Source organism: Neovison vison, chromosome 13 (genome assembly GCF_020171115.1).
Source record: "Neovison vison isolate M4711 chromosome 13, ASM_NN_V1, whole genome shotgun sequence".
In the NCBI taxonomy this organism is placed as follows: Eukaryota; Metazoa; Chordata; class Mammalia; order Carnivora; family Mustelidae; genus Neogale; species Neogale vison.
The window spans coordinates 73,027,124-73,039,412 of record NC_058103.1 but is presented as its reverse complement, the minus strand read 5'-3'; the positions used below and the strand labels follow the sequence as shown (position 1 = coordinate 73,039,412).

Below are 12,289 nucleotides of genomic sequence, written 5' to 3'. Positions count from 1 at the left end.
TTATGAATGAATTACTCTCTCAGGGCAAATTGTTCCTATCTCTGTTAGCACTTCATGGCTTTATAATTAAAACAACTATATCTCTGTTTCACCAGTGGATTGCAGACTCCTTGAGGGCATGGATTGTGCCTTTGTATAATTTAGTAGGTGCTCAGGTGTTACTTCCCCTTGGGAGTTCCCTGTATCCTGCACCTGCTGGTTCCTATCCTCAAGAAGCAGATTGCTTTCCTTACCTGGTCTGATTTTCCCTCTATCTTAGTGATTTTAGAGGAAGTGGCATGGAAGGAAAGTTGCTTCCTTGGGAAGGATTGCTTATTCTTTGGTCACTCTGATGAGCCACCTCTTAACCAAGGGATTGGAATGAACTTAGTCTCACTGGGATTATGGGGGAGGGAAGTGTTTAAGAGATGGGGGAGCCTGTCTACATGATTTCTGGAGTTAAGTCGAAGATCTTTAGAGGAACTATGAGTGATAAAAAATGAATGAAGACAACCCACAACTTTCTCGGATAGGATTTGTCCGACTGGACATCAGCAATACAGAAAAATGCTGTTTATTTTAAATCCTTTTTTTCCCAAAAAAATGCTTGCTCTTCTGTATGGTTAAAATGAGTAGCCTTTCTTCAATCGTGATCTAATTTTAAAACATCTTTCAACTTTGCTAATGCTAATTTCTCATGCTTCTTTCCCTTTATTTGTGCTTATAATCATTGATTCAACAGATATTTACTATTTACCAAGTGCTAGGCACTGTTTTGGGTGCTAACATTTGTTAAAGAATCATTTAGTAAGAACTTTAACTTTATTTGCTGAAGGAAAGTGTCAGTATACCATAACTCTGACTTGCCCACCACTGAAATCTGTATGGATTTTGTTGTTAGATATAATTCACATACCATAAAAATTTACTTTTTAAGTGTACAATTCAGTAGTATTCAGCATAACATATATACTTACATGGTAGTGATTAACATATATATGCATATATATATATATCCATATATCACCATTACCTAATTTTAGAGCATTTTCATAACCCCCAAAAGAACCCTATACCAATTAGCAAGCACTCCTAATTTTTTCTCCTCCTAGCAACTCTTAATTTCTGTTTCTCTGACTTTGCCTGTTCTGGATATTTCATATAAATAGGGTCATACAATATGTGTCCTTTTGTGTCTGGTTTCCTTAGCATCATGTTTTCAAGATTCCATGTTGTAGCATGTATCAGTATTTCATTCCTTTTTGTAGCTGGGTAATAGCTCCTTGTTTTGATTGACCACTTTTTGTTCTCCGTGAGTTGATGGACATTTTGTATTTTTCCCTTTTTTACTGTTAGGGACAGTGCTGCTACAATTCACAATTTTCTGTGAACATACCTTTTCATTTTTCTTAGGTGTATACCTAGGAGTGGAATTGCTAGCTTATCAGGTAATAAGCCACATTTAACCTTTTGAGGAACTGCTGGGCTATTTTCGAAAGCAACTGCATCATTTGACATTTCTACCAGTAGTGTATGAGGGTTCCAGTTTCTCCACATCCTCATCAAACTCATTACTGTCCATCTTTTTGATTACAGCTATCCTAGTGGATATGGTATCTTGTATTTTTTATTTGCATTTCCCTAATGACTAATGATGTTGAGCATCTTTTCACATGCTTGCTAGCCATTTGTATATCTTCTTTGAAGAAATGTCTATCTGGATTCTTTGCCCACTTTTTAATTGGTTTATTTGTCTTTTTATTGATGAATTGTAAGAGTTCTTTATGCTGAATACTAGACCCTTCTATATATGAATTTGTAAATATTTTCTCCCATTTTGTAGGTTGATTTTTCACTTACTTGATAGTATCCTTTGAAGCATGAAAGTCGTGAAGACTTATGCCTATGTTTTCTTCTAAAAGGTTTTTTTGTTTTGTTTTTAATATTTTATGTATTTATTTGAGAGAGAGCATGAGTGAGAGAGCACAAGAAGGGGGAGCAACAGGAGAGGGAGAAGCAGTCTCACCGCTGAGCAGGTAGCCTGACATGTGGCTCGATCTCAGGACCTGAGATCGTGACCTTAGCCGAAGGCAGACACTTAGCCAACTGAGCCACCCAGACGCCCCATATTTTTTTCCCCATTTTCTTGCCTCATTTTCCTGACATGAATCTCCAGTACAGTGTTCAACAGTGTTCAACAGAAATGGTGAGAGAATTTTGTCTTATTTCTAATCTTTGGGGGAAAGCTCTCAGTTGGTCATGATAAATAGGATTAGCTGTGGGTTTTTCAGTTTCTCTTTATTCCATGGATATTTATTTATTTATATAAAGATTTTATTTATTTATTTGACAGAAATCACAAGTAGGCAGAGAGGCAGGCAGAGAGAGAGGGAAGCAAACTCCCTGTGGAGCAGAGAGCCTGATGTGGGGCTCGATCCCAGAACCCTGGGATCATGACCTGAGCTGAAGGCAGAGGCTTTAACCCACTGAGCCACCTAGGTACCCTCAATGGATGTTTAAACACTGGTTCTCTGTGCACACCAGTCATGTTCTGTCATACCTCTGGGCTTTGCACTGTTCCAGTCCAAATATCTGAAGCTTTCCTTGACTGTCTCCAGAAGAGTAGATCCTTCCTTCTGCAGAGCTGCTGCACCACTTTTTACATTTCTCTGCATTTTCTATACAGGATTGTAAGTATTAGTCTCACAGTGTTCGGAACTCTTACAGGCAAGGCACCATGCCCCTTCCCCCAGAGCTGAGGCAGCAGGAGACAGTAGTGGATCGTCAGCAGAAAGTACTTCCGTGGTGGCCAGGCAAGGTTGACCGAATGAGAGGAATCAGAGTGGCCTTCATGTAATTTTCATGTAACTTAAGGTTAGTAATGTGCCTTGCATATTCTTTTAATTTCCCCCTCAATAATCCATTATGGCTCATAGTTGTGAATCCAACTAAACCTTTCTAAAATCTGTTTCATGTTCACGAAAGAAGTCATTTCCTTATTTGCCTGAAAAGCTATCTCTAGTTCCTGGGGTATCTTCTAAACAGATTACAGGATAAGTAATAACTTTTGTGGTGTTTAGAACTATTTTCTATCTGGTATGCAGTAAGAAGATGGCAGGCTCTCACTTCTCTGGATCTGGCTACTCTAATTACTTAACAGTCACATAACCTTGAATAAATTACCTTTCCAAACCTCAGTCTCCTCATTTGTAAAAACCTAAAACATGAGTACTGTTTCTCATGGGGTTACTGATGAGGGTCCAGTGAGATTATGTGGTTGGTGAATTTTAGAACAAGATGCCAGTTGTTTTAGCTATACACACTGACCCTTTTGACCTAGACTATGAATTGCTTAGGGATAAGGGACTGTATCTTGCCCTGTGCTTCACTCATGCATCTCAAATGCTTTCATTTTCTTTGCCTTCACCTCTTTGTTGAAATCAGAGAATCTTGTTCTGTTTCACCTACTCTCCTACAGGAGCTGCTCCAACTTTCTGAGAGTTTTTACTTTTTTTCCCTAGATCATCTTCCAGGGGGGTGCAAAGAATGGGTTTACTGGAGTGCCCCTTTGATATCATTCCTCACAGTATGTATTGGACGGTGTCATTAGCATGTAAATGATTCCTTGGCTTTACAGGGGCTCTTCCAAAAAGTACAAGAGCTTATCTACCATCATGTTGGTTTTTACCAAATCTCTGGAGACAGTAGTGAGTATAATCTCTCGTTTTATCATTGTTTATCCCAAGCTAAACAGTGAACATTGGACTCAGTTACATTGTTCACAGACATTGTTGTACAGAATGTGCAATATAGAATACATAACTGATGGAATTGGTAGAGTTGAAAGCACAGCCGAAGGCCTGAGTTTGAGTCCTGGCTTGGCCATTTAATGGCAGACCCTTCTCATTTCCATGTCCTCAGTAGTTAAGTAGGATAAAAATAACAATATCCACTTCAGAGGGTTTTGAAGATTAAATGAGAAAGGTTCTCATGAGTTCTCCAGTACCATGGTTAGTATCAAGAGTCCAGCAGTGTGGCTTAGTACAGAGAGCTTTGGGCCTCAGACTTGGATCAGCAGAGGGGAAGGAGAGAGGATACTGTTGCTACAGGAACCTGTGGAGAATGGACCTCTCTTCTCTGGAAGAGGCTGGCCTTAAGACTCTAGTTTCCCTAAGATTCCTTCTCCAGGACCACCTCACCCTTTCCTAGCTTCAGGCCTTTGCTCTCCCTTATAGCTTTTGGGTTGAAAGCATTGTACTTTTCTCCCAAGCCCTTGTCTGAAGACTTCCTGCCTCCTGAGGATCTTACCACTTAGGGGGATAATTTAAGAGGCATTTGTAATACATGATCTTGTTTAATCTCATAGCAGCCCTTGAAGGAAGCTGGAGGTTAAGAGATTTGCCCAAAGTGGTAAAGCCCGGCCAGGGCTAGTCTGAAAGGCAGGCCTTGGCTCTGCCTTTAAGAATTAATTTCCTATGGCCAACTCCTAGGGTGCCCTGAAGACTCAGTCCTCACTTCCAAGGGGAGTGCCTAAAGATTACAAGGAGTTGGGAACGTGGCCACAGTGTATATCAATGAAGAGCAACAGCTCCATGATCTAATTATGTCCCAGCTCTGTAACTCAATAGCTTTGTAAACTTGACCAAGTTACTGAGTCTCTCTGAGCATCAGTTTTCTTATCTGTAAAAGAAGAATACTGTAGTGGGCATCCATTGTTTTTACCTGTGCAACATCTAGTCCTGCTTCTGCTAACAGCACCCAGTTGTGGCTTTCCATCTTCCCAGTTGTCAGTAATAGGGGTGGGGATGCAGGCAAGTTACTCAAGCTAGCCAGTCATTTGCTCTCTAGAAATGAATCTTCAGTGGGATGAACCGAAGATGGAATCCCACTGGAGGTCATTCATCAAGGTGAGGCCCTGGTTCCTACTGCCTGGACCAGGGGCCCTCTCCTGTTCCTGAACTTTTCTTTTTTCCTAAAATATGGAATACTTCATGAGTTTGCATGTCATCCTTGTACAGGGGCCATGCTAATCTTTTTGGTATCATTCCAATTTTAGTATATGTGCTGCCCAAATGAGCATGGTTCCTGACCTTTCATGAGTAGTACTGCTTCTCCTGTGAGCTCCCCACCACAACCCTCTGATAAATCGCCCCCCTTTTTTTTTTAAAGAGAGAGAGAGAGAGATATCACAAGAAGGCAGAGAGGCAGGCAGAGAGAGAGGGGGAGGCTGACTCCCTGCTGAGCAGAGAGCCCAATGTGGGGCTCGATCCCAAGACCCTGGGATCATGACCTGAGCCGAAGGCAGAGACTTAACCCACTGAGCCACCCAGGTGCCCCTCCCCTCTTTATTTAAGTTCAGTATGGTCAGTATTTATTGCTTGCAATAACAAAAAAACTCAGTTGATCCAAACACCTACTTTGTGGTGTTGGAAGGACTAAATGGTTAAGTGAAATTTGTAAAGTGCCTAGCCCAGTCTTAGCAGCTTAGCAAGCCATCCATATAGGGTTGTGGCTGTGTGTAAGTTAACAGAGGGGCAAGGCAACAGGAGGTGCGGAGGGAGATTGTTACTGATTTTGGTTCCATTCAAATAAACTTTCCCCCAAGAGACAGGACAACAGAAGGGAGGGAAGTCCAGGCTATGGTATGCTCATTTATTCAAAATGTCTTTATTGAAACAGAATGATAGAGCAAGAAAGAATGAGGTCTGGGAGGATGTCTTTGGGCACAGGATGGAGCCCAGACCTAGCGGTTACACTGTAGAGCTCACTCCCTGTCCCCTGACTCTTGCCAAGGAATTGAACACAAAGCAGCAGGGAGGAGCTGGGGGTGGGGACAACCCTCTGAGCCCTCCTTGATGACTGGCGTGAGGTGCCTCTGAGCCTTCTGGGCAGCCCTGCCTTCCTCACTCGGTCCTCCCAATCTGCTTGCCAGGGCCTTATGCCACCTTTCGGTATGAGCCAGCCTCCTGCCAGGGTGCTCAGAGGCCACTCAGAGGGCAGGGTTAGGGGTGGCAAGCAGTGGGACATGGTCACAGCGGTTAGGGGGTGGCTGCCGCAGCAGGGAAGGCCGGCGGCACAGCTCCCCATCCCGGAGCACCTCGGGCAGGAGCTTGCGCTTGGTCTCCGGCAGAAGCATGATGCTGAGGATGCAGAGGAGGGCACAGGCTGCCAGCACCACGTGCTGCAGGAAGGCTCCATGGCCCATGTGGAGGCGCTGAGCTGGGCCACTCAGCCCTCCCAGAGCCCCCAGTGCCATGATCAGGCCCAGGCCTCGGCCCCTGGGAGAGACAGAGGAGGCACTCAGCCTATGGCTGTGGGCCTCACCCCCAACCCTTCTTCAGCAGTCTTCCCTCCCTCCCCTGGGCCTTTCCTCCACCAAAGTAGCATGACTCTCACCGGACAGTGGTAGGGATGACTTCAGCAGCGAGCAGAGTGCTGAGGATGGCAGCAACTTGGGAAGAGAAGAGACCAAGGACAGAGAAGGTGGTGATGGCAGCCTCGTTTAGATCTGGAGGACCAAGAGGGAGACTGTGAATGGAGGTGAGGAGATCATGCTCGGCTTAGGCCCTGACATTGTCCCCTTGGCTCTCTGTTCCCATGGCTCTAGCCGGGTGGGCTCTGGGTACCCACTAATTGATTGGGAGGATAGACAGGGTTGTGTGGCCACGGGGAGGACTATGGAAGGTTCTTGGGGGGCATGTGCCAGAAGCAGTGGCTGAGCCTGTCTGAGCCACCTCTCCTAGGGTTCCTTTGCTCAGCCCACACTGTGGGGAAGGGAGGATGCTCACAATCCCATAGGCCCAGCAGGACCAGGGACGCAATGCCAGTGAGGGTCATCGAGAGTAGCAGGATGCCCCGGCGGCCGAATCGATCCACGGTGACTCCCAGGAAGACACAGGCCAGGGCTGCTGTGCCACTGGCTAGCAGGGAACACAGGTAGAAGTCAGATGGGCTCCCTCCTCCTCCCACAGGCTGGTAGCAGTGGCGAATGGCGTGGGCAATAAAGCTGTGAGAAGGGGATAAAGCAAAGAGCAGTGTCTGAATCCCCATCCAGTCTTCTACTGCCCCTGCTGCCCTCTGCAGGCCTTCCCCACCCAGCCAGCCCCCATTCCAGGTACTGGCCTGACCCTTGGCTCAGACACCCAGGCTCACTTGGTGAAGCCCAGGATAAGCAGATTTTTCCAGATGTTGCGGTAGTTGAGGAGGGAAGCGAAGGAAAAGGAGGATGTTGCAGGGAGAGGGCAAGTGTTCTCCAGGTCTTTGAGAAAGAGAGAGGAGCTGTCTGTTAGAAGGAACAGCTGAGAATCCAGAGTCCTCCCACAAGGGTGGTGGGGACCCTGGGAGGTGGCACAGCTATAACCATGGAGAGGGCACTATCATGTGTGCAGGACCAGGTGTCACCTGTAGGGACCCATTTCTTACCCTGCAGGGCCTCCTGGGCCTCTTCTCCCAGCATCTGCCCATGGGGCCGGTTCCGCTCAGCCAGGATCCTCAGCACGGATTGGGCCTCCTCAATCTGTCGCTTCACTATTAGCCACCTTGCAGACTCCAGAAACAGACCAGGCCAGCTAGGGATGGGGTGGGGGTGCACTCTGAGGTCTCCCATCTCCTGATCCAGGGGTGGGAAACTCCCATCTCTGAGGGGCCGGGGCTGGGGCATGTCTGGACAGGGGGTAGTGGAGAAAGGGAAGGGTTTCCGGGCTAGAGCCAGGCTGGAGGTAGAGGTGGGAATGGCCAGACAATAGGTGGAGGATGATACTAACCCATAAAACAGGAAGAGGATGCAAGGAGCGGTGATCATTCGTTGCAGAAATCGCCAGTCCTTAGAGACAAGGGCCAGGCCCAGGAACAGGAAGTGCCCCCCCACCCCCACCAACTCCCCTGCCAGGGCCACCCGAAGCCTCTGGGTTGGGTCGCACAGCTCCAGGCCTAGAGATACAGCAGGGAGGGAGGAGATGCCAGGGAGGAAGGAGGAATGGGAGAGAGGAGGAGAGAGGGAGGGAGGACAGAGAGCAAGGTCAGACCCCAAGATGAGGCTCAGCCATCACCTCCCACAGACTAACCTCTGAGTGGCAAAGAGTGGAGAGACTGTTAATTCCTCTCTCCTCTCCTGCTCAAACCTGGGAGGGCTCAAGGGTCAGAGTCCCTGGTGAGTGTTCAGCATTCCTAGTCTATAGGCCCTTTCACATCAGACCTCTTATTTGACCTTCATATCAACCCTTGTTCAAAGGCATGCAGCTCGTCAGGATTTCATCTTTAAATAAGGCACCATTCTCTGACAGCAGTAAGTCCAGGGCAATGTAAGCCTTAACGATTGGGGGATGGCTAAGGGAGAGGGGTATGGAGAGAAGCAAAGTCCCTGACTCCTTCAAAGGCTAGGGCAGAAAGACAGCTGAGATCCTGGACAGCTGAAGTTTGGGGCTGAGAAGAGACTGAGGGGACCCTTGGGGGCAGAGGAAACAGCCTGGGGATGTAGACAGTCAGGCATGAGCCTCAAGGGAAGGACATCTGGGAAGCTGCCACTCACGCATCAGGTAGACACCAAGGTCAACTCCGGCAAGCAGAAAGCCCAGGAGGAATCGGAGGGCCATGACACCTGTGGAGGAGCCTGCAGCAGCCCCTCCCACTCCACAGGGGCCCACCAGCCCCAAGGTCAGCAGCACAATCCCTCGACGTCCGAACCTGGAAAGTGGGGAGGACTTCTGGTCACCCAGACTCCCTGGAAGAGGAGATGCCAGATGGGGCCCAGCTGCCACTTCAAAGCCTAGAGATACGAGGATGAGGCCCAGGGTAAAAAGTTGGACTGTGGCTAGAGAACTTGGGAAGGAATGGGGACCATGGGTAAGTGATGTCTAGCTACTAGGCACTGGGTTGTAGCTATGGATTTGCAAGCAACTAACTCTTATGGATGGGGCTGTTGGTCAGAGATGAGAGCATGGAAGTGAGACTGACCATCAAAGGAGATTAGATATTGCTTAGGGGACATGGAACAATTGATCCTTGGGGATAGAGCTATCTGCCAATGGGGCCAGAGCTTGTCTTAGACTGGGCAAGGATATGTGGGTTTGGAACTCTAGACCTGTCAAGGTGAGGTCATTGGCAACTTATACATGGGGATAGTATTAGTGAAGATGTAGCTATTAATCTTAGGCAACTGAATAATTGATTTTGAGGGATGAGGCCATTGTTCTGTCATGGGTTGGTTCATGGGTCAATTAATCCATAAAGATGGTCATTGAGGGGTGTCACTTGCCAGAAGATCCACTGATCCATGGGAATATAACTATTTATTAACCCATGGGGTAAAACTGTTGATCAATGGGGATGATCATTTATCTTTGAAGACTGGACAAATGGGCTTTGGGGATGATGCCATTGATTCATGAGATGGGGACATTAGTCCTTGGGTGGATGGGGCTGTTGTCAGTGGGGAATGAATCTATGGGGGTATGATTCATGGGGATAATCAGTAATCGGGGTCAAGACTAGGGAAGCTGAGGCTATTGGTTAGTAACGATGGTCACTGACTAGGAATCAGTGAGGACAAGGCTACTGATCCTTGGAGGTTGGGATATTGATCTTTGGGGAGAAGACCACTGATCTGTGGGGATGAAGATAGGGGTCACTGATCATGGGGAAGCGTGACTGATCCCTGAGAGGAAAGCTACTGATCCAGTACAATGGGACCATTTTCCCATGGAGATGAACTTATTATTTAATGAGGTTAAGACTACTGAATTTAGGTGACTGAATTATTGGTCTTTGGAGGGGGATGAGGGTATTATTCCATAGGAATGATACTACTGGTCTGTGGGAATGAGACCACTAATGCGTGAGAATGGGTTGTTGACCTGTGAGTTTAGGAACATTTGCCCAACGGGTGGGTGTGTGGCTTTTTGGCAGTGAAGATAGGTATTGAATTTAGGGATTATTGAATGTTGGGTTGCCTTTGATCCATTGGAGTTGAGCTATGAATCCATTTGGATAGGACTGTAGATGGGTGGAGATGAGACTAACAATCTATGAGGATGGTCAGTGGAGATGGAGCACCTGGTCAGAGGATAGTGTCAAAAATCAGCAGAATTAGGAGTTTTGATTTCTGGGAAGAGCTATTGGTCGGTGGGGGTAAGCTGTGGATCTTTGAGATGAGGCCATTGATTGATGTGAACTGGGCTTTTGATCTGAGAGGATCTAAGAGCACTGAAGACCCACAAGGATGGGACTGTTAATCTTGGGGCGGGGTAGGGGGTGCTGCTGCTATTGTGGTATTGATCTTTGGGGGTTTGACTACTGACCCATAAGGGTGGAGTCATTTGTTTGTAGAGTTGAACAATACAGGTCAGTGGGAATGTGGCTGTTGATATTTAGGAATTAACATAATGATCTGTAGGAATAAGGCCATTGAGATGAAGCCCACCATGTAGATTGGGCTATTATTGGAGATGAGTCTATTAATCTAAGAAGATAGGGAGGTGGTGAGTGGTGACAGGGACAATAGAGGAAGAGCAAGGACTTTTGATCTGTGGAGGCGTGGTTTTTAGTCAGTGGTGATGGGGCTATTGTCTTTGGAGATGAGCCATTGATCCATGGATATGGGGATGGGGAATGGGTAGTATATTATTCCCTTGTGCAGAAGAGATATGGAAGAAGTATTTGTTGATGGGGAGTGAAGTTGAGATACAGCTGGGGCTGCATGTCATTGAACAGAAGAAGTCCAGAAGACTGCAGAGTTCAGTGAATCTTCTTCCGCCTCGCGCAAAAGCCACCTGTCTGGGCTACCCACCCTAGCATCCCTTCCTCTGTACTTGCCCTGTCCCCACGACAGCCCTCACCTGTCCGCCGGGTAGCCCAGGAACAGGTAGCCAGAGGCAAAGCCCAAGATGAAGAGGATCTGCTCCAGGATCACCTGCCAGCCCAGGTCACACACTAGATCCCACTGGGAATGTGAGAGGGATATAGCCCGGCGTGAGGCCCCGAGCTCCTCGCTCTGGGCCCGCCCCCAGACCCACAGCCCAGGAGGCCGCCTCACCTGGCCGATGGCGTTGGTGGTGAGCACCGGCAACCCATTATAGTCCCAGTCCTTGAGACAATGGTTGAAGTCCGGCGGGGCAAAGCCGCTGCACGAGGGGTCCGTACTGGTGGCGACGCGGCTAGCGGCGCTAGCTGCTAGGGCTGCGCTGGCGACGCTGACGCCGCTAGCGTTGGGGGGCTGCTCCCAGCCAGACGCGTTGGGGGCAAAGCCCCCATAGTGGCAATGCAGTGGGGGTGCCAGGGTAAAGATGGGGTCCGAGGCCATGCCCAGCGCCACGAAGAGCACGGGCAGGCAGCAGAGGCCAAGCTGCAGCTGCTGGCCGCCGCCCAGCGCCCCCACCTGGGCGAGCAGCGCTTCAAAGCTGAGGGGGCCGGGGGGCACGGCCAGCGACAGGCTGCTGCCCATTCCGTCGCCGCCCGCGTCGCCCTCCCCCTCCCGCTCGCGCTCGCGCTCCCGCTCACCCTGCAGCTGCTCCGTGGGCACCGCATCTCCGAGGGTCCCGACCTGCTGGGGGTGGGGGGAGAAGGGTGAAGCGGAGAAGCAGAGAAAGCCGCAGAGCAAGGGAAGAGGGCGGGTGCGAGGAAGGCGGTGGTGGGGGCCGGTGCGCGGGAGGAAGAGGAGAAAGATGCCAGGCGCTGGGGGGGTGGGGGGAGGATGATGGCGTAACCCTCAGGGCATGGGCACTTACTCCGTTGGGGCTGGGGGTGATCTCTACTGTGCTGTCGATTTTGCTGCCGCCCCCGCCATTGGGCTCGGGGGTCCCGGTGGCCACCCGGGGAGCCAGCTTGCTGACCGCAGGGGCCCTGCCGGCCCGCACCAAAAGGATGCGCTGTCCTTTGGCCCAGTGGGGAGCCCGATGCCTGGACACAGTGGCCAGAGAGACCCCGCTCTGCAGCTCTGCAGCCGCGGGCGCCTCCTTCGTCTCTGCGATCTCTGCGCTGCTTTCCCCTCCCCTTCCTCCAGACTCTCCTCCCCTTCCCACGTCAGCAGAACCTTCGGTCCAGACTCTTCGTCAGAGGGAGGAAGGGGGGCCAGGGCCCAGGGGCTCTGTCTCTGTTCCCTGGGTCTGCAGGCCATTGCAGTAGAAAGGGAAGAAAGCTGAAGGATAGTCGCTACCCAGGCAGTTGCCAGATTCCTTCTTTGCTTCCAGTTCTTCCTCATCATTCATTCATCCAGCCATCTTGCCATCCATCCACTCATTCGTAAAATTTATTGAGCGTCTATTATGAGCCTGGCCTTGTGCTAGGCTTTGGGGGATGACGAAATGGACAAGACCAC

At 49.2% G+C, this 12,289-nt stretch overlaps 1 protein-coding gene and 1 non-coding gene across 2 annotated transcripts; both read right to left on the bottom strand.

Annotated features, from left to right (window-relative positions):
* Nucleotides 1-4,952: 4,952 nt before the first annotated feature.
* On the bottom strand, nucleotides 4,953-5,059 carry LOC122894876. The gene has a single exon (XR_006381882.1). It is a non-coding gene; the product is annotated as a U6 spliceosomal RNA (small nuclear RNA).
* Nucleotides 5,060-5,622: 563 nt separating this feature from the next.
* Nucleotides 5,623-12,009, bottom strand: SLC22A17 (solute carrier family 22 member 17). Its single transcript, XM_044232290.1, has 10 exons — nucleotides 11,700-12,009; nucleotides 11,009-11,515; nucleotides 10,812-10,915; nucleotides 8,507-8,661; nucleotides 7,743-7,908; nucleotides 7,402-7,547; nucleotides 7,132-7,237; nucleotides 6,768-6,985; nucleotides 6,376-6,487; nucleotides 5,623-6,257 (listed from the first exon to the last, which is right to left on the bottom strand). The coding sequence occupies exons 2-10, from the start codon at nucleotides 11,414-11,416 to the stop codon at nucleotides 5,969-5,971; spliced, it is 1,704 nt and encodes a 567-aa protein (XP_044088225.1). The 5' UTR covers nucleotides 11,417-11,515; nucleotides 11,700-12,009; the 3' UTR covers nucleotides 5,623-5,968.
* Between the last annotated feature and the right edge of the window lie 280 nt (nucleotides 12,010-12,289).

Coding starts and splice junctions, on each gene's coding strand:
- SLC22A17 (XM_044232290.1), bottom strand. CDS start 11,416: ATGGGCAGCAGCCTGTCGCTGGCCGTGCCCCCCGGCCCCCTCAGCTTT. Junction 10,916..11,008: donor CCACCAACGCCATCGGCCAG/GTGAGGCGGCCT, acceptor TCACATTCCCAG/TGGGATCTAGTGTGTGACCT. Junction 6,986..7,131: donor CTTATCCTGGGCTTCACCAA/GTGAGCCTGGGT, acceptor CCCTTCTCACAG/CTTTATTGCCCACGCCATTC.